This window comes from Emys orbicularis, chromosome 2 (genome assembly GCF_028017835.1).
Source record: "Emys orbicularis isolate rEmyOrb1 chromosome 2, rEmyOrb1.hap1, whole genome shotgun sequence".
Taxonomy (NCBI): Eukaryota; Metazoa; Chordata; order Testudines; family Emydidae; genus Emys; species Emys orbicularis.
Window position 1 is genome coordinate 233189830 of NC_088684.1, and position 27803 is coordinate 233217632.

The 27803-nt window shown below is 37.3% G+C and overlaps 1 protein-coding gene across 1 annotated transcript in view; it reads left to right on the top strand.

Moving 5' to 3' along the window:
- SKAP2 (src kinase associated phosphoprotein 2) overlaps nt 1-26446 on the top strand; it is a 155250-nt gene extending 128804 nt beyond the window's left edge. The window contains 4 exon segments of the mRNA XM_065398995.1: nt 6614-6691; nt 15186-15298; nt 24929-25030; nt 25438-26446. Of these exon segments, the coding sequence (XP_065255067.1) occupies nt 6614-6691; nt 15186-15298; nt 24929-25021 (284 nt within the window). The 3' untranslated portion in view covers nt 25022-25030; nt 25438-26446.
- Nucleotides 26447-27803: the final 1357 nt, after the last annotated feature.

Genomic DNA, 27803 nt, shown 5'->3' on the forward strand with positions numbered 1-27803 from the left:
GGAACATGGAAACCCTAACATCACCTGCCAGGAGATTCCACTGCTGTAGTCTGGAGCCCAACAGCTCTGCCTTACTCTTGGGTAGTTCCAAATCCCTGACAAGGTCATTCAGTTCACCTTGTGTTATGAGGTGTGGTTCAGAGGAGGAGGATGAGAGAAAATGTGGGTCCTGTGACATTGATGGTTCAGGACCAGAAGTTTCATCCTCTTCCTCGTCTGACTCAAGTGAGAATGATTCTGGTGCATCAGGAACCGGCAGTCCTTCTCCGTGGGGTACTGGGTGTATAGCTGATGGAATGTTTGGATAATGCACAGTCCACTTTTTCTTCTTTGACACACCTTTCCCAACTGGAGGCACCATGCAGAAATAACAATTGCTGGTATGATCTGTTGGCTCTCTCCAAATCATTGGCACAGCAAAAGGCATAGATTTCCTTTTCCTGTTCAATCACTGGCGAAGATTTGTTGCACAAGTGTTGCAGCATATTTGTGGGGCCCACCTCTTGTCCTGATCTCCAATTTTGCAGCCAAAATAAAGGTGATAGGCTTTCTTAACCATAGTGGTTATATTGCGCTTTTGTGATGCAAAAGTCACTTCACCACAAACATAGCAGAAGTTATCTGCACTGTTCACACAAGTACGAGGCATCTCTGCTCACTTTGGCTAAACAGAAATGTGTCCCTTTGCAAAATCAAACACTGACAAATAAGAGAGCACGACACTGTCTGATTTCTAGAGCTGATATAGGGCAATTTGTTCAGCAGAGTGATGTAAGCTTCGTTATGATTGCATCATCCATGACTTCTAGGAATAACATGATGCAATTCATATCATGTATGACGCAATACCAGCTTCAGATTGCATCATTCATTGTTTTGCCTAAAAAGCAAGTACTGTCCAAACCCAGTCATAGATTTATTCATAGATCCAGTCAAAGATGTATTTTAGTCATTTCTGGTTTAAATTGAGATCCCTTCCCTTTATAACTCACTTATCCTCCGCCATTCCCAAGTCAAGGGTCGTATATACTGACCCAATAGCATATCTTGAAAACTAGAGCCAATCAACAATTTTAAGCATCATTTTCGTTCTCAGTGACCCAGAATTAGTAAAGTTTGACTACATTTATTTCAGAAGCATTTTGGCTGTAGAGCAGTGTAATTAACTAATTTTCTATCTGTCTGTCTATGTACTTCTATTACCCACTCCCCATCACCATACTATCAAAGTGCTTCACAAACATAAGTGAATTTATACTTGAAATACCCCATGAGGTAGGGAATGTATCTATTTTTCTTATTATGCCCAAGCATCATGTAGACTTTGGACCAAGTAACTCCCTGCATAAGTCACATTCAAATAGGGGCCAGGAACCTTAGCTAGTTTGAACTTGTAGAATTTCTCGCAGATCATTCTGTTGGAGGGGAATAAAGACCCACCAAGCATACAGACATCCTTAGTTCCATGGAGAAGTTTTATGGATCCAAAGGATGAGATTCTCACTCTAAATCTGGCCCCTTTATACCCTAATTCCAGCTGGGGGAGGCTTCCGGAATTCAGAGGAATCAGGCTGTAGCTCAGCTACAGCACACACTGCTGCAGCAATTCTGTGCAGGGGTGTGGCCAATATGGTGGTCTGTGAGGGCTACCTTAACTTAGACAGGCCCCCAGAGCTATCTAAATTACGCTAGGAGGTTCTCTGGTCCCCAAAGCAGGCCAGGATTGGGAGGATAAAAGGCATGTAAAGCCACCTGAGCTTTTGGGCAATGATTTCTGTGCTGAGATGTCCTGACCACCCCTGCAGCACCAAAAAGGTTTGAGACTAACCGTGCTGGAGATATCCTAAGATATGCAGGAAACTTTTGTAGATCCCCCAGAAGTTGTAGTCACGCAGAAGCTTAATACCGCCGCACTGCTCCTTGCACCCTCCCCTCTTCCCATAGCCTCTCTGGCTGTGGTATCCACACAACCCTCTTCCTTCCACAGTGAGCTTTCTCAGTGCAGGGGGAGAACCATGCAAGGTAGTGCTGACTAAGCATCAGCTTCCATAAGGAAATCTGGGAGTAGAGGGGGAAGATACCACAGAGACCATCCATCCTTTTGACCTTATTCCTTCATAAAGGGAGAGTACTAATCTCACAGAATGTAAGGGTAATAACTTCTGCAGGTCTTTGGGAAAGTATACAGTGTGTTAGAGCTATTTCTGCTTACTTCCTTGTAAACCAAGTGGTCCCGGGATTTGAGTCCTCACTGCTTATGCTAGTGCAGGGAGCGGCGGGGAGGAGACGGGGAAAGGGAATGGGAGATATGGGCCGCAACTTAAGAAGATGAATATGGATTTAACTTGTTTGCATATTGCTCCTTCCTTTTGTTTATTCAAATCCTCCCCAAAACAAAAATATTTGTAAAAGCTAGATCTAGCTATTGTGAAACTGAATAGCTGGACAGAGTTATGTTGCTTATTAGGGTAATAATCCATCTGTTACAGAGCAGGCTCAATTTGTAAAATTAAGTTTATAAATCAGGGAGAGAAAAGTACTTGTCTCTTCCCCACAGTGAGCATTTACTCTCTTTTTAGAGTTCCCATTTACAGTTACATGGGGTCATTTTAAGAAAAATATACATCCTGGAGAAATAATTCAGTCTCTCTCTCAAATAGGCTCTTACACCTTTACATTCCTGTTGAGCAAATAAGCAATGGGTGTTCAGTTTCATCTGAGTTCTTCCTGTGTGTCTCTATCATCTCTACCTTGTGAAGACATTTTGATTTTTATTAATGTACTGTGGGGGGGTTTCCAGAGGACAAGCTTATATGCTTGTAGCCTTTTGTCACCAGAGTGAAATTTCAAACGTGGATCTATTAGTATGCATTACAGACATCAAAATGCTTGAATAATTTTTAAAAATTAGTTCACTGCAGTATTTTTTTAAATCTGGACTGATCAAAACATCTCCCAACAATTCTTCTAACAATATGTGATCGGAATAATAACTTCACATGTTGTAGAATTCCATGCTGCAGCTGAGAGGCATGTAAATACAAGCTGCTTATTTGCAAGAAGCTTCCAGATTTGCAATAAGATTGCTATGGAAACCACATAATGAAAACCTTATAACCATCTGTGTGGTTTGATGGATTTTGCTGCATAGCTGAGCTGTTTTTGTTTACTGTTATTAAAGTGTTGAATGGAATATATTAACCCACAAACTGTGATTATCCAGGGTATTAATTAATATTGTATAATGACCGTGTCTATATCAAATAACACAACACAATAAAATACTAGCTAATAATACTGCTATTAATATAAGATCTAATGTAGGTAAGTGGTTGACTATTATCAGTTTTTTGGTGGAATGCTGACTTTATACATATTTATCTGGGAGATTACCAATTCTGTTGCAGAAATGTATTATGCAAGCTACACTTTAGTACATTTTTATATTCATATAATCTGACTCTCTCTGGGAAGAACAAAAAGGAAGAAAAATCAATTAGACTCATGTCTAAAAGTCAGATACTGTTGTATTCGTTGTATTCGCTTTAAATCATATGTGCAGGTAGAGCCATCTGTGTTTGGGGAATACGGCAATCTCCTGGTAGTAATTTACATATTTAACTCATAGTGCAAAATTTTAGAATTCAGCTGTGAAATCTACAGGAATTATTATTATTTTTTTTAATATTTGCAGTTCCTCCCTGATCTGTTACCAGAAAAAAAATCTTTTAACTTTCTAGTAGTGGAGATATGTTGTAAGTGTGTCTATATTCTAGTCTCTAGGGATCCTCAACCTATTGCTGTAGGCCCAGATGCATTTCTTTGGGGCACATACACAGCTCTTCTAGAGGTCTGGGTTTGATCAGAGCTCCTATAGATCTGGAGAGAGAAACTAGAGAGACACGTCTCTTCCCAGCCTGAAGGGTAGAAAGTGAGGGGAGAGAGGAAAGATTGAACTACGATTATTTTGAAGATCTCTGTGGCTCCCTGTGATACACTATCTTGATAATACAATTTAACTTTTGTCGTACTGTTTCTCCCCAATAATTGATATTGTACATACTATCTGTGCTATGCATTGCTGCAAACATTGCAACATAGTTTCTGACCAGTGTCTCTACGCATTTGAGACTGCTGTTGGTTACAAGAGGTTTGACACTGCTTCCAGGCCCAAAGTGCAAGTTGTATTTAGGAGCTAAATGTCCTCTTTAAGCTCCCATGACCCAAGTCCGTTAGATCTAAAGCAATATTTAATTGACATGGAGAACCACTGGGGTTCTGAAGGAACTTGGGTTCAGGCTTTCTTTTCTCCGCTTACACTTCAAATACAAGTCTAGGAAATGACCATCAGTTTTAAACAGTGTTTATCTTTTTTTAAAGGGAGAATTGTACTTATTTATGAACTTTGTTTGTGAACCCACAATATAGTGTTTATTTTTATAGGTACTCTGTCTTACTGTGGAAAAATTTCTCAAACCTGCACTGCTTTCCCTTTCCCTTTTTAAATTAGAGAGAGGGAAGAGAAAAATACTTACTAAAATGGAGTTCTTATTATCACAGAACTGATGGAAAGAGTAGCAGCATGGTATGAACATTCTTAATAAAAATAATTCTACAATATTCAATAACAAAAAACTTATTTCTAGCAGAATATAATATTCTGTCTCTTACCTGGAATTGAGTGTTTATAGGAAGAGATAATGCATTGTGGGTAGAAAAGTTGACAGACAAAGGGATAATATTGCTTGTAAGTGGCATAAAAATGGTTGTAAGCCATGGAATGAGTGCCTCCTGGTGCCCTTGAGAATATATAAGGATACTTTTGTTACATTTTTTAGCATGCCCCACATGATGTAATGATGTACTCAGTGTTGAACAAGTTTAAATATAGCAGATAGTCAGTCTCTCTCTCTCTCTCTTTCTCTCTCTCTTTTTTATGTGCTGTGCAGTAGCATCAGATTTACCACTTTCCATTGTTTTCTTGTTTTGTGTCCAAGTCATTGGAGTCTGTCTCAACCAAACTTCTAGCTAGTCAGTAGTTATTAGACAACAAAAACTACTCATTAACTAGCAGATCAATAATACAAAGCTCCTTGAACAGTAAATCACATAACCATGTCTCCCATTATATTGTGTTTGGCAACCTATAGCCCCAGTCGTGCAAGTAGCTCTGCATGTGCTTAACTTTAAGCGTACGAGTGGTCCCACAGAAATCAACAGGTCTACTCCTGTGCTTAAAGTTAAACATGTGTATTAAGTATTTGCAGAATTGAAGCCTGAATGTGTAATGTGATGTGCATGAATGAACCTATACGTTTACAAAGTTATTAATGCAAACCAGACATGATCACATGTTCATGCTGAAACTCACCCTCCTCTCCATCATAGAATGTTATGAAATTCTTACATAATCTGCTTGTGAAGAACATTTTAAAAGCCATGACTTTTATACCCATTGTTTATTAACAAAATATCAGATCAGTAGCTGTAATGGGTCCATGGTACTTAAAAGCAAACATACTTATTATATTAGTACACAGTGTGTTAAATAGCAGCAAAGGAATTAGACATACCTAAAGTGCAGTTCTATTCTGAAAAGTGGCTGTGTCAATATAATACCTAGCGAGGGGATCTGTGTTGTCAGCTGTGCTGTTATAGAGACTATGATAAGGTTTTGGTTTTTAATTCATTTTACTCCTACAGAAAGAACACAGCTATGATAGAGGGAGTTAAAGTCCATTCCTTTTTATGCATCATCAACAGAATTGTAAACTAAGGAGTTTATAGTAGTCCCTTTCTTGTCCCTATACGAAGCAGAGCTTGTATCTGGGAGGAGGAGGGTTCCAACTCTGTGTTGGCAAGAGAACAGGGTTGAGGGGCTCCATCAAGCTCTCTTCTCCTCCCTCCCAAGCCATGGAGGAAAGCACAGTTAGTTGGTACGGTCTGAGACTGTATTAGCATAGACTGTTCCCCCACCCATGCCCAGGTTAAATATAACTTCACACACACACACACACACACACACACACACTCCCTTTAGTGGTTCCCATGATCTGCCACAGTAGGTGGAGCCACTGAAAACAGGGCAGCTATGCTCCCATTGAGCAGGCAGGAGCCAATGTAGATGCATGGCACAGCAGAGGCAAAGAGGCCCCATGTCTTCTGTGGAACCCCCAACTTTTTGTGGAGGTATGGGGCAGTGACAATCACACCCCTCTGATGTAAGAATGAATAGGAAAGCCTGAATTTTCCCTATTCTGGAATGATAGATGTAGCCAGGGGAGGATGGGACCCCAGTTCTGATTGTTCTAGAAGCCATTGCAAGATTGCAAAGGGGGAGCCCCAAAATGGCACTTTCAAGTCACTTTTCAGAGTCGAAGATAGATTCAACAGTTCACAACTGAGTTTTTTTAAAAGAGAGCTACCAGAGTGGTTAAAAACAAAAAACAACCAAGCCCTCAAACTTGTGTGGCAATATGAAAACAGAAGCGTTTGGCTCCCAGCATTTACATTTTAGAAGTATAGATAGTGTGATTGATTAACTGACGTGGGCTGTAATTCCTGTCAGTTAGCAGGTTCCTTCAGCATTTCATTTGTAATTGTCTATTTGCAGAAGAAGAAGAAGAGAGCGCTCCTCCAAAGACTGGAGAGCCAAGGAAACTGAGCCAAGAGAGCACTAGCAATGTTTCAGGTAATTAAAATGTTTTTCTTTCTTCTGCAAATATTTCTTTACTTTTCTTTTCCAGTCTTTGCCTTTTGCTGTTGTAAACAATGTTTTCCCAGCTTCCAAACGTTATCGGTTTCATCTGGGTATTTTATGGCAGTAAAACTGCTTAGCCCCATTTAGGATGCATGAAAACCACTTGAGAAGGATTTATAAAGTAAGCCCATTTATACAAGGTATTCCTTCCTGAATTACTTTGTAATGACTCAATTAGCTTTCATTTCTGCACAAAGGAGATTTAGTTGCATAAATTAGCTTATCATCATTGAGGAAGTGTCACTGCTAAAGGACAGTTTATAGATACAACATGCAGTTGCTGTCAAACCTATAAGAATATAATATAGACATCTGTGTATACTTTGTGCTTGAGCAGAACAGACTTCTGCCATTCAGAGACTAACAGGGGACAACAAGTTGCCCAGGGGACTGGCAATGTAGACATCTCTGAAAAGGTCAACTTGACACAGGCTCTGACAATCGACCCAGAGCTCTGTCTTCTTTGATAAAAATCAGATAAACTTAAGACCACTAATTGATCTGCAGCCTGTTTAAATGTTGGCCATGCATATCTTCATTGCATATGATTATCACAGAAAGCAAATGAATTGGGTAAGAAATGCCAGAGTCCAGTGACAGCAGCAAAAAAATTGGAAAAGGACACAAATGCCCGGGAAGGCTAAGAAGCATATTGTCTCTGCCTCAGCTTGGCAAACTGCCCTTGTGCTAATTGTCACTGGGAGTGGAAAAATAACTGCAGATACTATGTAAAGTCACATGGAGGCACAACTTTTCCGGACTGTAAGACATTCCCAGCTAAGGTAAAAACAAGATATATCCCTGCCTCAAGGGCATGGTCCTTTTGATAAACCATCACTTTTTTGACCAGAAAGTAGGGAAGACTTGCTTCTTATCAGGTCTTTACACCTCTTCACAGCTAAATGTCGGCCAACGCCAGATTTGCCGTGTCGTAACTGCGTCCTGCAGTGTAATGCAGTCTGGGGTCGCCTTCCTCCATTATATATACTGCACATCACTCTTCCAGTGCTGTCAGGGAAAGGGTGGATAAGGAGTGTGTGTTCAGGAAGTAGCTTTGCAGTACTCTTCCTATTGCAACATGTGGAGAGGAAACAGGGGCCTGATTTCCTGACCCATACAGGAAAGCAGGAACAGGTTGCAGTAAAATGTTTTGGTTTCCTTTTCTTGGAAAGGAAATGAGGACTGGGTCATCAGATTTGCTGGCATTGTGATCTACTAAAAATCACGCATAAAACAACACGACTCAATGAAACCTTAGCGTTAACAGTCATTTAGACATGCCAATAATTACAATACTGGATAGGGTCAATCCAATTATGAAGTGAGCAACAGATGTTTGTTATTCTCATAAATATTTCAGCTCAAAGAAATTTTACTTTGATAACATCCTCTAGTGTAACCAAAATATTAGCACTTTAGTTTATGAACACAGCAGTCCCCATTTTTATGAGAACAGTTCTATAAATTTAACTAGGGTTCATACAATATCCTTGAAATAAAGCACCATAATAATTCTCCCCAGACATGAAATTCATTTCAAGTAATAGTTTTAACACTTGAGCATAGCACTGACCTCTGTTCTTCCCTAAACAATTAAATATATGACACAAGAAGTTTGTTTGCCATGTAGGGCAGTGAGTTGACAAGGGTATTTCTGTCTTTCCAGGCATCACATCATATGAACTTCTAACTTATTCAAAAATGTCTGATGTTTTTCCAACAAATAATACACACAGAATACGGTACCTAAATCTCAATCAGTCTCAAGCAGTACAAGAAAAATGATACTTTCCTTACCATCAGTAACTCATCTTCTGCACTTAACTAATTTTTCCTCTAATTATCTGTTAGAGTGAGTAGGTATATATTATGGAGAGATGCTAAACTTCCATTATGAACTCAGCTTGGGCACACTTGCTTCTTAACTTTTCCAGAACTAAACCATTCAATCTGTAATTGAAGCTAAGGGATCTTCTGTCAGACTAGAATTTTTCTAGTAAATTTGAAGCAACTCAGATAACGAATTTTGGAAATATGAGGGCAAAAAATCTCTTATCTTGAAAGCTTTTCTAGCATTTTTGTCTCATCTTAACTCCCAAACAGTTTGTCTACAAACTCAAAATTTGTATAATCTGCTGGTTTTGATGAAGACTGGTGCCTTTAACTAGTTTTGCATTATTGATAGAGTGATTTAATTATCAAAACCAGTTTTCACATCCATTATTGGTTTCATAAACTTAATAAACTGTGTGTTGCCTTGATGTAGATAGCTGTGATTGTGGACTATTAAGGACCGAGAGAAGTGGCAGAGTGAGAATTCATGCTCTGCCACTGAGATGCTGGATTGAAGAGAGGGGGCTGAAAGGACAGAGCTGTGGTGGGAGAAATGCCGGGGAGGAGAAATATATAGAAAAGAAACTGGACTCATCTAGTGGTTGACCCCTGGCTCCCCAAATAAATCCGGAAAAATTATTTTACCATGCTTCTTTTTTATCTTCTAATTCTCTTTCCCTGATGTGGATAGCAAGAGTGAGAGAAAGGGCCCAGGAAGAAGGAAGCTATGTGCATTCTTGTACATTCTGCAGGAACATCAGAGCAACTGAAAACCAGATGGTTTGTGTCCTCAACCAACACACACTATCACAGCAGAGAGTCTGAAAAGTGAGAAGGAAACTAACTGGATAACCATATCTTACTCTTGTTAAGACAAATTTACACTACTGTGCTATTTATTCTGAACGTTCCCTGTCTTTACATCACTAGAGCTCACTACAATACACATGCTATTTCTAAAGATCATAAACAGTGATCCCAAAAAGGGCAGAATTTTTGCATCTCTTCACCAAAAGAAACCACATTCCGGACTGTAGCATGGGACAACGCCCCAAAAGTTGATGGTGCTGTCATGCTATGAGATGTAGCCTAGACATACGTAGTAGTAGTTTTAGCTGGTGCTGTGACCTCTTAAGAGCCAGAATAAAGTAACTTATACACCAGAGTTGCAGGCTGCCTGAGGATCACACCAATATATCACAGTCATTTATGTACAAAGCCAAGGCACTATAAATGAGAAAAAATGCTGGAGTTCCTTCTTCCCACAGGTTTCAGAGTAGCAGCCGTGTTAGTCTGTATCCGCAAAAAGAACAGGAGTACTTGTGGCACCTTAGAGACTAACAAATTTATTAGAGCATAAGCTTTCGTGGGCTACAGCCTACTTCTTCAGATGCATATAGAGTGAAACATATATTGAGGAGATATATACACACATACAGAGAGCATGAACAGGTGGGAGTTGTCTTACCAACTCTGAGAGGCCAATTAAGTAAGAGAAAAAAACTTTTGAAGTGATAATCAAGATAGCTCAGTACAGACAGTTTGATAAGAAGTGTGAGAATACTTACAAGGGGAGATAGATCTGTATGTGTGTATATATATCTCCTCAATATGTTTCACTCTATATGCATCTGAAGAAGTGGGATGTAGCCCACGAAAGCTTATGCTCTAATAAATTTGTTAGTCTCTAAGGTGCCACAAGTACTCCTGTTCTTCTTCCCACAGGGAAACTAGCCAGATAAAGTGGGATTAGTAGATTTAAGATACACAACTGCAGGCTCTGCTAACTTCTTAAAGATTTAATCAAACCCCCCCTTTACACCAGGATGAAAAATGTCTGTCTTATGTAGAGTGGGAGGTCAGTGGAGATGAGGGCAGTGTTAAATTTATTTTAATGACCTGATGTGTGCATTTCTATACTTCTAATGTTAATGTTTTAAAAAGGTATAATCTTATTCTGAATTTCCAGGCTTTCTAACCTTTCTCTTTGAGACTACTATGTTGTGCTCATAAAGCTTTTTTTCCTTAAGTATCTAGTTATTTATAACCCTAAATCCATTTTAACAAAGTTTTAAGGTTGTGTGTGTGTGTTTGCATAGTGTGTGTGTGTAATATATTTGCCAAATTTTTGCCCATGGCAACCCACCTTTTATTTCTTCAATCACAGACATAAGGCATAAGTAGCTCTTCTCTAGTTTATCTGAAGGCAGATCAGAGGTTTGAACCCATCCATAATCAGTAAAATCTATGTTGCTGATTTGTTATTGTAGAATGCATTTACAACAATAACTTTTTCATAGTTTTTTTTTCCTGATACCTCTCATATTTTTGGTATTATGAGCATTAAGACAAAATGAGTAATAAATTGCCAGTAGCTTACAGCATTTAGATAATCCCCAGGTTAATCACAACAACTACCATATCTAAAAGGTCCCAGAATCTATCTCGAACCCAAACTACTCAAACTCAAACTTGCAATGTATCCTGAAGGCTAGCACACTTAGCTCCTGGACCAGCAAGGTCCATCCATCAAATATGTCCTGACACTGAGGACAGGTAACATTACTGACCACAGATGATCACAGCTACTTAATGAGGACACTGTGGGAGGGGGGAAGTCTCTAAAATGGCCAGGACCCACAGCATTAAACTAAGCATTAATTTGAACTTGGAAGCAAAAAAGGAAATCTTTGTAGCAGGACAATATGTTAGACATCTAAGTATGATGCTCTTAGCATATCTAGTACCATTGAGAAAGTGGGCTGCAATGAATCCCCTGGGTAGTCTTCAAGGAAAGCTCCAAGTAGAGAGCATTACTGTAGTCCAATCTAGACATGAGAGGGGCATGGATAACCGTGGTCAGGTGCAGACCTGAGAGAATATATTGCAAATCTAGCCAATGGCAAGTGGTGGCGGGAGGGAACCAAAACCACAACACTCTTGCTTACTGCTGCTACCTGGGGAAATAGAGATCCAAAATAACCCCTGATTGTGGACATCCTTGACAAAGTATACTTCATTAGCAAGAGCAAATACATCTTCAAGCAATTTCTCCAGCAGCTTCCCTACCCACTAGAACTACCACCCCCTTGTCTGACATGAGCTTTAGCCATCTAGCCTTCATTTAGGCCTTATCTCTGTCTGAAATCAGGGAAGTAGGGAGGCTGCGCTATCTGGATCTGATGAAGAGTTAGTTCTTATCAGCAGATTAGCCAAAAATGTCTGTGTTCTCCATCAGCCCCTCTCACACCCTGGAAAAATAGGTATGACAATGAAACTTTGAGGAACCCTTCACAAGGGAGTTTTGAAAACTGTTGGGTGGTTGCTTATCAAACAATTGTCCTGGAATGTGAACTGCCTAACTTTGTATTTCCCCACCACAATCATCCACCCATACCAAATGCAGCTCAGCCACTCCTTATGATCAATAGTATCAAAGGCAGCTGATAGATACAAAATGTACACCTGATCCTGCATCCCTTGTTCACATGAGTAAAGGCTACAGGGTCAGGCCTTCTGCATAAGATAGATGCTCTCTTTATTTTAGCAATATTTATAGATGGGGTATATAGCATTTTTAAGGAATTAGATATTTCATCTTTAAGGTACAGTACAATGGTGACAACACTGGTTTCATAACTGAGATGTGAGAAAATGTGAGAGCATATCAGTAACCCATGAATGTAACGTTACTGATATCAGGAACATATTAACCCCCCACTCCCGCCCATTGGTACATATGCTCCTGATGTCAAATCACTGATCTGTTTTCATGTCTTTAAAGTGTTTAAAAAGTGGGAAAAGAGAGTCAGCATCATTTCCTTACTATCTCTCTGCCAAATTCTTTTTCACCAGGGTCGCCTGGCTTTCTTTTATCCACTTCTCCAAATAAAGGCAAAAGACACAAGGTGGTCCTCTCTCATTTCTGAAATCAGGCCAGAGCTCAGAACTTAGCATAAGTCTGTAAACTAGGGGCTGAGCAATAAACGTTTTGATATGTATTTTAGAATGCAATGTGAGTTTGTTACAACATCCCTCGCTGCACCTTTCTGTGTGGTGTAGGCACTGTAAACAATACTAGCTCCATCTTTTAATGAAGCCAGCTTTGCTTGAAACATATTGCTTCTAAGGCTATGCCCATACTTAACATTATACAAGTGTGACTATGCACATACTTAATCAGACACACTTGTGGTCATAGAGGAGAAAGGAGATTCCAGTTGTTAATTTTTCACGTCCAGATTTCCCATCTGGAATTTACACACTACTATGCTTGGGAGAATAAAGTAACTTAACAAATGTACACTGCCTTTTTTTTTATTTATAATTTTTCATCCCCCTGGCCTACCAATTACTGTCTGAACCGCATGGCTCGCTGGGGTAAACAGCTCTCTTCTTATGTAGATTTCACATATGAGAGCACAGAGCCATGGTTGGTCTTTGGGTAACATCATCGAGTAGCGATTAGCTTATTTTAAAATGGATCTTTTCCAGTGTTGCCAAGTCATTAGTTCAGTTGCATTTACACTCCAAGGCTTAATGAAATACTCATGATGCTCATCGAGGGAGAGATGTATCTGACTCGCTGTGGGATCTCTTCTCCTGTCGATGTGCCCCATGTAACTCCCATTAATGTTAATAGGAATTCCACCAGGCTCCTCAATGGGAAGAAGAAACCCCAGAGGGATAAGTGTCATGTGTGAGAAATCATAATTCACATTTTGTGTAACTCTGAAGAACTAAAAGTTTTATTTGGTATATTAAAAAAAGACAATTGCAACAAACCTCCTCAGCCAGAGCTTCAGTTTGCTTTAATAAAAATTGTACTGGGTGTTATGTTCAATTGCGTAGCTGAAATCATTACAATATTAAAATATGGTAGCAGAGATACAATGTTCATTTTATCATCTTACACTATTCAGTGAGTTTTAGATTCAGTGAATAATAAACTGACAGACAAGCTTGTTAGGGCCAAAACTTAGACCTTGCAATTCAATCTCCTCCAGAGGCCATACTATCTAAACATCTACACTGAAAAAATAAACCACTTTATTATGAAGATTTTTTTTTAATTGTATCTATATTTTGGTGCGATCATAGCAGAATTTGTGTGCTGCTAGCCTGAGTGCCCTCTAGTGTTTTGTAATAGAAGTTAACCAATAAGCACTGCTTTAGGTAAAGGATAAATAATAAATGGCAATGCAGAGCAGTTTTAATTTGTCAGAGTTGTGCAAATTCCTGCTTATGTCAGTAATGACATCTGAAAGTGCTAGCCCACAGACTGAAGTAAATAAATAGAAAGCAGCTCTTCTTGCTGCTGTAGTAAACCCTGGAACTAAAATCAAAATGTTTGCAAAATAGAGAACGCCAACATCAACAGAAAAATACTCTTAGAAAATAGTGTGGCAGTTTCTCCTATTTGTTACCTGATATTTTAGGGGAATGTTTTTTCTTGTAATAAACGTAACCAATCATGATTAAATTGTGACCTATAAATAATAGTGTAGAGTGCTAATGATATGCAAATGTGACTGGTACATGTTGGAATAACCAGCAAGCCTGCAGTGCAAGGATCATATAACAAAACTAAGATGACAGCCTTGATTCAGCCAGTTCAGTGATATTTATGTTATCAGAAGTAGAAGATAGTTTTCCAGTGTTGTAAATTGTTAGTACATATTCTGTCTGGTTAGTGTATACACACTGTAACTGGTCATCTTATTCGCATTGCTTACATTCTTTGTGAGTTAACTCATCAAACTCCATTTTCACTGAATTAAAAACAGGAAATCGTTTGTAGTGTAACAGAAGTGTCCAGTGTATTTAACCATGTTTAAGTTCTATGCTCCAATAGATGTACTCTGTATGGTAAGCGTATGACAAAGCATTTATTACTCTGTTATTGCAGTATTAGGGAGCAAAGAGTGCTAAATAATCAATCAGTTAATGGTCTGTATGGCAGTTTGAACACAGCACATCCATTGTGCTTATGCTGTTAGAAGGATGAGCTTATGACTTTAGTGTATGTTGCATGTTTAGCCAGAGCTTAATGTCCTATGCTGGAGCTGACACAAAATATTTTAGAAATGCTGCTTCAGCAAACAGTTTCAAAGTTGCTACAATATTTCAGCAGTAACAACCAAAGATTATATGAAAGACTCTCAGAAAAGGGAAAATCTTGTTGAAAAGAAAAAGATGTGCACCACAAAAAGTTTACCATTGGCCTTTTCTCACAGATTTTATTAATTATACTCTAGCATTGTATCCTTTTCAAGTTAAAATGCAAACATGGCTTGCTGGAAATATATTAGTAAAGAAGAGTTAGGTGCTGTAAGACGCAGCTGCTAAATGCTTTGAGAATCTGTAGCTGCATGTTTTCGGTGACAACAGTTACCAAATGTAGGGTTCACATGTTAAACTGGTTTTCCACTTGCTTTTTTTGTGGGCGTGTGGTGAGGATTTCTACAATGAAAATTGAGAAATGTGTTCTAGCCCATCTTCATTTGGTGTGTGAAGATTTAATTACTACCTTTGAAGATAAAAGATCACAAATGCTGGAAGGTTTAATGTATGCTTTTTTTTTCTTTCCCAGGGGATAAAAATACCAATTATGCTAATTTCTACCAAGGTCTGTGGGACTGCACAGGAGATGTTTCTGATGAGTTGTCATTTAAACGTGGCGATGTTATCTACATTCTCAGCAAGGTACAGTATGCTACTGAGAGTAAATTGGTGAAGAAAAGAGTCATATATTCCTACAATAATACAGGGGGGAAGGGACTGGCACTCCCTTTAGACCCTTTGTTAGCAATCAGACATTCACAGTAATGAATTATTTTGTCAAATGAAATATAATCACATTTAAAACCTAACCATGTAACAGGAATCAACTTAAAAGTATGTTTATCTGTTCGTTTAATCTTGGCTGACATCCCCTAGCTAATTTAATGGAAGACAATGTGCTTACTCTAGGTAAAAGTTAACCTTGTAGGGTAAACTATATTATGTTGTGTGTTATGGTTTTTACTTCCTCTTCCTTTATATTCTTGTGTGTCCTGATTCTGGTTTTCTGGGCATCTTGCTACCGGAAACAGTTTGTTTTTAGAACTAGGCTTTCATCTTTTTGTATACACTGCAGCTGTTCTGATGATTTAGGCTTTGTGTATGTTTGTTCTGACAGATTCAGGCGATTTTTAATTCACCACTTTTTCCTGTTTGCTTAAAAAAAAACCCAGAGGTAAAGGCAGGTTTTCTGTTCCAATATAATGTCATGCATTAAGCTTGCAGTCATGTTTTATTATAAAGTAGGTTAATTTGCCTACCTTTCTCAAATAATAATGGGACAAAATCCTTTCCTTGTATGCTCTTACACAAAGCCCATTGAAGTTTACATATGAGTGCATCTGAGAGTAAAACATTTTTTTTCTTCTCCTCCTGTATAAAAATCCTCAGTTTCCACAGTAAATAAGCTGAAATTTTTTTTGTAGCAGCACTTTTCAGTTATGTTCCTTCACCCACGATTGCCATTTAGTACAATGCTGAAGGCATTCAGGCTCATTTAAACCCTTTCTGTACTTGCACATGGAAATCATAAGTAACCCCATGAAAACTGCAGTACTCTTTCTGTTAGTTTGAAACTTTCAGTTTCCTCACTATTGCTTTAAATCTTCCTTGATTAATTTAACAGCAGTGTTTTTGGATAATAAATGTATGGCTTCTGTTTAAATAACTTTAAGATTTACGGTTGGAAAGATTGTCTATATTTTCATATATGACTATGTATTGCTAATGATGATGTGATCATGTGCTTCTTTTGAGGTATTTCATTGTCACTTAAGCTAATAACTGAATTACATTACTAGAGGTAGGATAAGGCTTTTTGGTGGGGCAGGCTTCCATTCAGTAGTGAAGATCAGTACTCCTTAACAAACATGGAAAACGATAAGCAACCAATTCCATTGTACACATCAGCCTCCTTTTACTATTGTCTAATGCCACAAGGGGCTAATTAAATCTTAACCTCCCCACCTGACAATTAACAACTATTTACCCCTCTCCTACAGATAGTCTGAAAGAATTCACTTTAAAAATGAGAACAGAGGGGGAGAAACAGTAGCTTAATCCATCCAATCCCTATCAACCCTCTCCGGGTTGTGCCTTGATTAATGCATATTCAGTCCTTGAACTGGTCTGCTAATTTCTCCAGATGTGTAGAAGCTTTCTGGTGAGGGGTGATTTCTATGCCAAAACAGAGTCCGCAGAATTCAATCTCATTTCACTTAGGGACTGTTTACAGCTTTTTCAGAAAATGAGTTTTGGTCATTACTGTCAGCTCTGAATTTAGGCTCCTTGGAGGTGAAATGCCAGGGAATTATCCATCTAGCCTTCCACTTTATTCAATTTCAAGGTCTGTCTGAGCATTACTAACCAGACAAAGGGTTTGTTAAGAATCAAACAAGGTAAAAAGTAATCTAGAGCACCCTAAAATTGGTAAAGACTTTTCTGCAACAAATATTCCTTAATCTAGTAGAGTAATACTTGGGTTTTGTGGCAGTGGTATGAATCTTGGGCAATTTTTTAATTTTTTTACACCATCTAGTGGTTAAAAATGAGAGATGCATTTGCTGACAGTAGGTAATGTGTGTAGATCCAAAATGGTGTCATAAATTCAACTCCAGCTTGATCCTAGCTATGGCTTATTACTTTCCTATCATATGTCAGCTAGGTTTTGACATTAATCATGAAGCAATCATGTTTTGCTGATAAGGAATTAAATGCAAGTGTTATATGTTGTGGGAAGAATGCAATATTAAGAAAAATGTAGGGTATTTGTGTAAGCACAGAATATTTGTTTTATTGAGAAATTTAAATCTCATGAACTTGACAAAATATGTATTTGTAGCTTCCACCAATACGACTTTTGCATCTTTTGCCAAAAATTTTTTGCTTTCACATACTTTCTACAGTGCCTTATAGAAGGCTGAACAAGACTTTTTTTCTCTCAATTCAGTATTAATGTAATGGAAGCAATTTTGTTCTGACTTGGAAAATTGTAGCATTTTTACATGTTAAAGAGACAATGAAAATAAGATGACAATACATAACAGCTGAGGTGATTCTAGTTTAAGTGCACCTAAGGAAAATAATCATGGTTTCAGTGACACAACATTGATTATTTGTTATTTATTTGCTAATGTAGCTAAACACTACAAAAGGCCAAATCCTGCTTGATGTACTCATGAGTAGTCCTGTTGAAATCAACGGTGCCCACTACGACCTTGATCCTGCAAACACACGTTAGCTGTAACGTTCCTGAACAAAAGTAGATTTCACTCTTTTTAACATTAAGCCCTGAAATCTGGCTGAGCTACCTTCCAAGTCTGGGGCATTTTTGCAGTTTTGCACTCAAGTAATAATGCATCTACCTGTTCTTAGCATATAAGGAGAACATGTCGTTTTTTGCTGCAAACTTTTACTGTTAAGTATTTCTTTCAAATGTTGAGAGTTTTTAAATAACAGAATTTTTTAACAAATGCTTCATAACACATATTGATAGGTAGTCATTTAGCTTCAAAGATTACCTTTAGTTGATTACAGTGAATCTGTCCAGATACACACTCATGCTGGTATCATGTTAAAATTTGTATTAGTTCTCTTGTGTGTGTGTGTGTGTGTGTGTGTGTGTGTGTGTGTGTGTGTGTGGTTTTTGTCATATTTATCCTGTTTTACTCAACCTTCAGAAATTTGTACTTCCTTCCCCTCCCACCCCACAAATAAGTGACACATTTACAGCCAGAGCTTCACAGGGATTTTTTTTTTTCAATGAAAATTGGCTCATGTAAAAAGGAAAATATTACATTAGAAATGCAATACTTTTGTGGCCCAAGTCTGCAAGGTACTGAATGTCCTCAACTTCCATTCAGTTGTGGGTTCTCATTTGGTTTCAAATTCCTATGATCGATGGGAAAGCAAACTATAATGGGTCAGTTCTTTTAAATACTATACCATAAATCTTATTTTGTGTATAAAAATTGGTTTAAAATATGAAGCTAAGCATGGGTGATTGAATAGCTATATTTTTTTAAGTTGGGTATGCCTTGGATTCAGAATGTGTACACAGTTAACCTATTTGTGCCAGTTGTATGATTTTCTAGCGAGAATGTTTCATACTGGAAAGCTTCATAATTTCATCAGCCAGATGCAAATGATTATGATGCTGTGCTGAGTGCATTAGCAGACCCCTGCGTCCTTCTAGTTGTCCATTACCATATAACAGTATACTGGATTCATGCACTGTGTAAGTCTTTGACCTTTAACCTCTTTTCATACCGACCAGATTTATACATTTGTATTTTTAAAAGCAACAAATAACATTAACTAGAAAGACAAGTGTCATATCTCAGCCAGTATTGCTGAAATTATACCCATTTCCTGTTGTTAATTCAGTGCATGCCAGTGCAACATGATGCTACTCATGTAAGTATTTATTGTCCATAGGAATTTCATCCACCAGTTAACCCTTTGCTTTAAGGACACTGGAACTTTTGCTGAGTGTAGAGCAAGGATTCAGTATTCAGATTTCTGTACATTGTGTTTAACATCTGTAAATGCATAATGGTGGGTCTTTTAACAAAACTAAACAAAAATAACCACCACAGGGTGCACCTCTGAACCTGTATTTTTGTTTAATCAAAATACAAAGAAACATATTAGTCTTATGAGCTCAGATCACTATCTATGAAAATATAAATACAGCACAATAGTGGAACTGTTGCCTGACAAGTACCAAGTATAGGGAGAATACACTTTTTAATAGTTACACAGAAGACACTATGTATATGGTGGTAAAATATGGAGTATTTTTGTTAGACCATTACCTAATCATAATGAAAGCTGTATTTGTTGAAAAGTTAGTTCCATGTGATCATACTACAATGTAAATTATCCCTTTTCCATTTGTTTAGGTGTATGTCTTGTACAAAAAAGGAAACCTGCTGTATAATGGTTAAAAAATAAGATAAGGGTAAGGACCTGGAAGTGTGGGGTTATCTAATCCTGACCAGGTCAAAAGTGATTTTAGCTCTGTACACTTACCTTTATTAATAAGCACTTAACATTATCTATCTCACTAGGAAATATTTTTGACATTATGATTTGTGATGCATGTAAAACAGATTTTCACTTCTCCTAAGATGTTTTCAGATACCAATTTTGAATTTTAAACTCAATTCTGTTCACTTTTATTTGTACTGTAACTTTTAAATTGATTTATATTTCATTATGTCATGTCGTTATCTAATAATGCTTCCATATAATAAATCTGAGGATTATATTCCTAAAAAAACCTATTTTTTTCTATCTTAAAACAACTCTGCTACCCGTGAAGAAGTCTCATTCAGTTATCTAAAGCATTTGTCACTTTCTGCTTTTTAGAGAAAATGTCATTCAATGCCAAAAATGCTCTCCAGTCAATCACATATCGTTCAGCAATTACACCAAAGAAAGTTCTAAAATTTTCCAGATAGTCTGAATCTCCTGAGCAAATTAGAGGTGGTTTTAAATATTATCTTGCCAAAACTGGCCGCTAGAACGTTCTTAAAAAATGTTCTCCCTGCCTCCAACTCCTCTACAGTCTGTTATTGGGGGCTACTCATTTAACCATAGCCTGATTAAAGATAAATTCTTCATCTCAATTTAAAGTTTAAAATCTTTAATTGTTAAGAAGTTAGTTTTATTAGTAGTATGGAAAAAAGAATCATTTGTCATCCACACATTCATTGTTGTTTTCCATGTATGGAAATAAAAGGATGATTTTCAGAAATCTTCACTTCAAAAGAGAAAACACACTACATGTAGTCATAGATTCTAGGGCGAGGAGGGACCACTGTGATCTTTCTAGTCTGACCTCCTGTGTTACACAGCCAGAGAACTTCCCCAAAATAATTCCTAGAGCATCTCTTTTAGAAAAACATCCAATCTTGATTTAAAAATTGCTAGTGATGGAGAATCTACCATGATGCTTGGTAAATTGTTAATTAACCTAATTGTTAAAAATTGACACTTTATTTCCGTATTAAACAATACAGGTTCAGTCACATGAGGTGCCAAATGCCCTCATCTCTTGTTGAAGTCTATAGGAGTTGAGAGAGTACTAAGCATCTCTCAGGAGGCTCTCAGCTCTGCACACGATCTGGCCCTTAGAGACGGAGTGAGAGAGAACTTCCTGCAAAATGTTGCATTTCAAACTTCTCTTTTTATGGGAATGTTCTGTACACTAAAAATAATTGGACAAAAATATACAGATAAATATGGAAGTGGCTCGCATGTTTCCATTGAATGCACTCTACCAAACTGCAATAACCTTTTAGGCCTGGATCTCTTAAAGTCTTAAGTAGATGCTTACCTTTACACATTGATGTTGGGGGTAGGGGGCAGTAGGCAGGGGCATCTGTACACAGCATATAAAATTAAGAGCGTAGGCATTTGCAGGATCAGGATCTTTGTTTTGTTGTTACCTTTATATACTACATAGAGAATGAATGTGTATGCAAAAATAGTTTTAATTTTAAATTAGCAGCTTTCTTTCATTCTTTCTTTCAACCAGATGCAATCACTTTGTTGCTTAATCAACATCTGTAAAAAAACAAAAACCATCACCCACTGTGTATCAGAATGAACAACAAAAATATATCAGCAGTTTAGAAAACATTTAGCTGTTCCTTATGGTTACCTTCTTGTTTTATTTGGAAAGGATTTTTCCCTTCTCTTCTCCTCCCCCCCCGCCACCCCCAGTGTATACTATGTGCCTTGTGAAGCAATTCATTTGCAATTATTGCATTTCTTCTGAGTGTTATTTTCATACAGTAAGCATCACAGCAACTCTGGATCTTGATAGCATTTCTACGTAAGGAGAAAGAAGCTTTGTGTTAGTAATTACCTAACATTGTCAAGAGCTGACTGCAGGCCTCTTTCTAGTGATAACAGAATAACTACATAATATAGCTTTATAGCACATGATTAATAGAAAATAATTACATGTCCTACAAAGGGACACAATATTTCTTATAAATTGACTAGAATGGTTTCCTGTAGATTAAAGGACTGTTCATTATTTTATCAGTCCTTCTGAAGTATAGTCACTTGCCTCTGTTAGCGTTGATGGTAGGAGCTGAATGCAGTGAGGGATACCAGATGGTAAGCTTTCTCAGACCTGAGGTCCTACTTGCTGCTTGCAGGATACCATGCTTTTCTTAACTTTTAAGAGTACATATTATCTATTATAACCGGATTCCGTTTCTACTGCATTTTTAAACTATTCTCTAGTTCCCACAAATGTGGATTTTAGTCTTTATTTTATTCCACGCCTGTCTTATACAGCAATAACAGACATATGGAACCTCAAGACAACACTGAATCAATTGCATTACTTTGTCACTGTAAGTAATTTATCATTGATAACAATAGTAGAAACAATACATCAAATTAGATTTTGTATATGGGCGTGCAGGAAGGTGAGCTTTAGCAGTATTTAGAGGGAGACGTACATATAGGGTGACCAGATGAGAGGCAGAAAATATCGGAACACCATGGAGGAGGGGGGCGGCAAAAGAAAGCCGAGTGCTGCCGGCGGAGCAAAAAAAAAAAAAACTGCTGGCGGAGCGAAATATCTGGACAAATTGCGTCCCGACCATAGATCGGTCGGGACGCGGAACAAACAGCTAAAAATCGGGTCCCAATTTTATCGGGACGTCTGGTCACCCTACGTACATACATTAACCAGTTTAAAAAGGAGACTTCTACGTAGTGATGATCTGAAACCTGAGGTTAAAATATTCTTGGTAACCAGAAACCTTATTATATTTTTATTCCAACTTCTATGGACTGCAGATGGTTTAATTGGGATTCATGTTGCTCTAGAGGCTCATGCAAAGAATAGTAATGATGAAGTAAAAGCTTCTGTGTTGCAGTCTTGTCTATATGGTCTAATGGCTGCAATGAATCCATAAATTAGCTTACTAGACTGTTACATCACCATCCATTTCATCTTCTCACTTAGCTTCACACAAGAGCATTAAATGGCATATTACTAAATAGCAAGAAATGGAAAGTTTTCAAAAAGCAACATGTTTGTAATTTAAATTGAGCCATCTGAATAGCTTTTTAAAAGTTCATGTGGTATCAAAGTTCACACAATGTCTTTAAGTGAAACATTTTCAAGCAATAATTTAATCCACAACCTTTTTCTGTGCCATTTGTTATAAGTGGTTTAATGACCACTTAACTAAGCCTCTTCCCTGATCTCATGTATTGTTTGTTTTTGGTGATGTCTAGTAAAACTTGCTTAATCAATCTTTCTTGGGCTCACTTCATGAGTTACACGTAACAGCTTAAAGTATGTTGTTGCTTTTTCATTAGAAAGATTTATGGGTGAAATTCCTTTAGCATAGGTGAGTGCTGGCATCTTGAGCAATTACCAGTTTTCAGTCTAGAGATAGTTTGTATACTTAAGCAGCATAGCGTGATATATATATATATATATATATACAGAAAATTATAAAATGTATTAAACAAACAAGCTGAACTGGAACATTTGTGCCCTTGGTGTGAGAACACTTGCTTAACCTTTAAGGGTTTTGACTGTAATGTGTGCTTCATAACAATTCCTCCAATTCTTCCTAAAATGTAGCCGGGGGTAATTCTCTGACTGGCAGCCTCATTCAGATTGCCCTAGGATTTTATAGACCAGGTAGCTCCCCACAATCCCTTACCGCAGAGTGGAAAAGGAGATGGAATTCCTTTCCTAGTTTCTCCCAGTCATGTGTTCCTCAACTTAAACAAATGGGTTGTCTGTATTGGATTATTTTAACTGCGTATTCATTTTAATATTCTATGTATCAGAGGATAGGATTTTCAAATGACCAGTATTCTATTTATTTTGGAGGAGAGGAGAAGGGAATCTCTTTAATCTGGGAATAGGATCTACCTGCACACACAACCCCAAAAAATAATAATACATAAATAAAGGAGATAATTAAGGGGTGGGGAGAGTGTGGTGATTGGTCATCTTTGGGGCCCTGTCCTGTTAGCCACAATGAGAGTTGAGAGCCCCAAGCACCTTACAGGACCTTTAGAGAACTCCAGAATAGGCCGTGTACATTAGCCACAAGTCGATATAATTGAGGTTCTAATAAAAATCCTTTAACCCTTAAACTTCTGGCCTTCACTTGGCTGCTATGTCATAAATAGCTTTAGCAACAGGCAAAATAGTAGCTCATGGTATCTCAATAGAACCATCAATTCAGAAATCCTACAGCCTTTCTTTTCAAAAGAGCAGTATGGCAGGAAGCAAATGTTGCTTATATATATTCAGAAATCCTACAGCCTTTCTTTTCAAAAGAGCAGTATGGCAGGAAGCAAATGTTGCTTATATATATATATATATATATATAAAATGTGTGTGTATTTTACATTTTCCATGTTTGTTCCACAGTAATTATCTTACTAATCAATCCATTTTGAACAGGGTCTCTGTTTTAATAATGTCTCATGTGTAACTGTGTGTGTGTGTATGCGTGCGCACGCCTGCAATTTCAGCAGTTACAATTTATTGAACTCTTGTTAAAATTGATCTTAAAATATTTACCTCATAGGAAAAAAATTAAATTTGGATCCCTTGGTATTGCTTTTTGGAAAATATTCTTTCTTTAAACTATTATAATTCATTTTGTTTCATATTTATCTCAATAAGCCTAAACAAATTTCAAACAAAAATACATTAGTCATCTGTCAGACATATGAGAGCTGTGGTAGGATTTTCTGCAAGGTTAAAGCAATGGTATACTTTGTCCATAAAAAGAGAATATGCATTAGATGTATGATGGCCTTCCTTTCATATTTGAGCAAAACATTATTTTAAATAATTTGATTGCAAGTTCCTTTAAGTTTAGTCTTGTGGTACTGAAAGAATTCCAGTCAATTTTCATACTTCAATATTCCACTGTTGGATATTCGTGACAAACAATAGGATTTTATATAGGTTTTGGGGTGAAGAGCATTGGAGAAAGGGGAGCTCAAGTGTGGTTTTTACCTGTTGTACAGAAACATTGATAATTTTTTCAAAACCCTAATAAATATGCTGGTCCTTTTAAAATGTAATGTATTTCTTTGCCTAACCATGCATTTTGAATGCCTCAAACAAAAGTATCTAATGTTTTTAATTTTCATTTCAAGCTCTTATAACTGTATATAAGAGGAAACATCCATAAGGAGTTTCATACAAACTCTATTGCATTTTTATCAGACTAAAGGTTAATATTGCATATTGTTTTCAATTAGGACTACGATAGATTTGGCTGGTGGGTAGGAGAAATGAAGGGAACCATTGGCTTGGTGCCTAGAGCCTACATAATGGAGATGTATGATATTTGAGAGGCCTGGGTAAGTACATTTTAATCCAATCTTCTGTAATGGTTTATATGTTCCCTTGTTCTCTGTTTCATAAGTATTTCTTTCCTGAAACCTTTGCAGGAGTTCTGTTGACAAATATATTTTGCCACAATCTTTATATTAAAGTTCAATTAAAGAAGCTCTGCTGGGTTTGTATATGAAATAAAAAATAACTATTGTGTTCAGAGTAAGATGTATTCCATAACTAGCTTCCTTTTCTTTGTCCTTTCATAGAATCAAGTTTGCAAGCTTTTTAGTTAGGTTGGTTGCTTAAGTGTGTGTGTGTGTGTGTGTGTGTGTGTGTGTGTGCAGTTAGAAATATATGGAAACTATAGATATTTGGGGTTTGTTGGCTTTTTGGCTAACCGTGTACTATAAATGTCATTCTTCCTAATCAGGAGAATTCTGCAATTACAATCAAGAGTGATGTACAACTGCACCTTCCAGACCTGGTTTCCAAAATGCAAAGATTCTACTGTGTGAACTTGGTTGTTTGATGGGTGTAGTCAGACCACCACACCAAATATATTAAACATAAAACATTTTTTAATTTTTCTCCATTTCTGTACTACTTTGTCATTAATCTTTTTGGGAAAAGTGCTCTGTTCAATCCTTTGTTATATAACTAAAGTACTGTGACACTCAATAGAAGATGTTAGTTAACATGTGATGCACAAGCAGCAAAGCTGTACCTGTTGCTGTTTTGCTGAAACATTAAGTGCACTTTGTAGTAATAGATATGTTCTGTTTAAATGGAATCAGATAATTTTTTCTATGTAAATTTTAAAAATTTAGCAACATCTTGACAGTAGCAAATCATCATTCTCCTCATGTGGATTTTAATAGCATTAGCCTTTTGATAAATTCACTTCAATGGGACTGCAATGTATAATTCCATAGAAAAACTAGGTAAATTCCTGTGCAATAATGCAAGTTTTAAAACTAACATGCTTCTAAAGAAATGTTTTACATTTCTGCATGATTTATTTCTTCATATAATTTTAGTATTTTTTATGTAGAATAAGATGTTATAGTCACAAAATAATATATAAGACCAGATCCTCAATTCTTGTACATCAGCTCCATTAAAGTCAGTAGAACTCATTGATTTACACTGTGTTATCTTTATTGGCAGACTTGCATCATGAGAAATGTGGTCATGAGAATAAAACAGATATAGAATTGAAAATGATTATATTCTGGGTTGACAATACATGTTGTATTAAAAAAAAAAACATTTGTGGATGATTCTTTGTCAATGAAAAAGTCTATATACCTGTTGTGATATTGTTGAAGTATGGATGCTGTCATTAGGTCAATTCTGCAAACCTTACTCATGTAAATGATCCTTGCTTGCATAAGTAGTGCCACAGAAGTCTATGAAACAGCTTATGTGAATGCAGGTTATTTGCAGTCTTGACAGTATCAAATCCAGAATCTGAAGTTATTCAGTTAAAACACACACACCCCGAGCAAACATTTCATTTATACACACAAAAGCACGACAATTCGGAGTCAATACTTAAAATTCCCTTGTTCTACTTAAGTGCTGTGTCTTCTAGTATGTAAGATCACCAACTATCTAGAGTCTCCAGCCCTGCTGGAAACAACCAGGGATAGCCTTGTGATTCGTGAGGCCTCAAGCTGCCAAAAAGGCAGGTCAAGCCAGTCTGCGAGTTGCTGAGCCTATGCAGGTCCTCAGTAAGCTGTTTGTGCTGTTTATGCTTCAGGCTAGCCCTGAAAACAGAATGAGTTCAAAGGTAGCTTTTGTCTGTGTGTGCTTTAGACCACTAATGTTATTTTATTTTACCCTTTGTTACACAAGACTACTAGTAGGAGTAAAATTGGGCGAGGTTTTATGGTTATTTTATAAACATATATTTTTGAGAAATGGTCATCCAAACCAGGTAATCTGTGAAGCATGAAAACGATAGATTGTAAATTTAGAACTTTATTTTCTCAAGTATACTTCTGGATTGTATTTAGAATGTGAACTGTCAATATCGCAAGAGCTTTTTCTCATTAACATGACTGCACAATAAATCGACACCCCGAAAAGTCTTCCTATTACACAATTCAGAAATTCACCACAACTGCTTTTCTTTTTGTAACAACTCTCTTCTGTCAAATACACAGTATACACACTAGTCACCTGTAAAATTGAATTAACAAAAGGAAAATCATCTGAGTTATACTAAATTTGATTTTTTTTTAAAGATACTTCATATGCCAAGATTAAACCCACAGCAGATTTTTACAGCGGAGTTAAACCCCCTGAAATTAGTGGTCTTGTGCTGACAAACTCTGAACTACAGCAGCGCTAGTGGGCACCACTGTTCTATTTTGGTATAGAAGAGAAGATTTTGCAATGGTTTGTCAGTAGATGGCAGCAGATTTTCATAGCATGTTGAACTGGTTGGAAACCCTTCCCCCCACCAATGTGTGTCTTATGCACAGGCACATCATTTGCAACTTAAAACATTTGGAGGGCTCCTTTCTCTTTTCCTGTTAATCCAGGAGAGGGAGTCCTTAGCCAACTGATGAATAAAAAGCTCTTTGAGCTGCTTTTCCTGGTGCTGGTGGCACAAATAGAAATAAAACATCTTTTGTCCGTAGTTCCTAGATCCTTTGTTTTTTCTCACTTAGTACAATGTGAGAGGTTAGCAAACAAACTACATAAATATTCAAAAACTAGGATATTTTGAAACAGAGACCCATAACTCTGACCCAAAACCCTGACCTGAAATTTCTTGGAATAAACCAA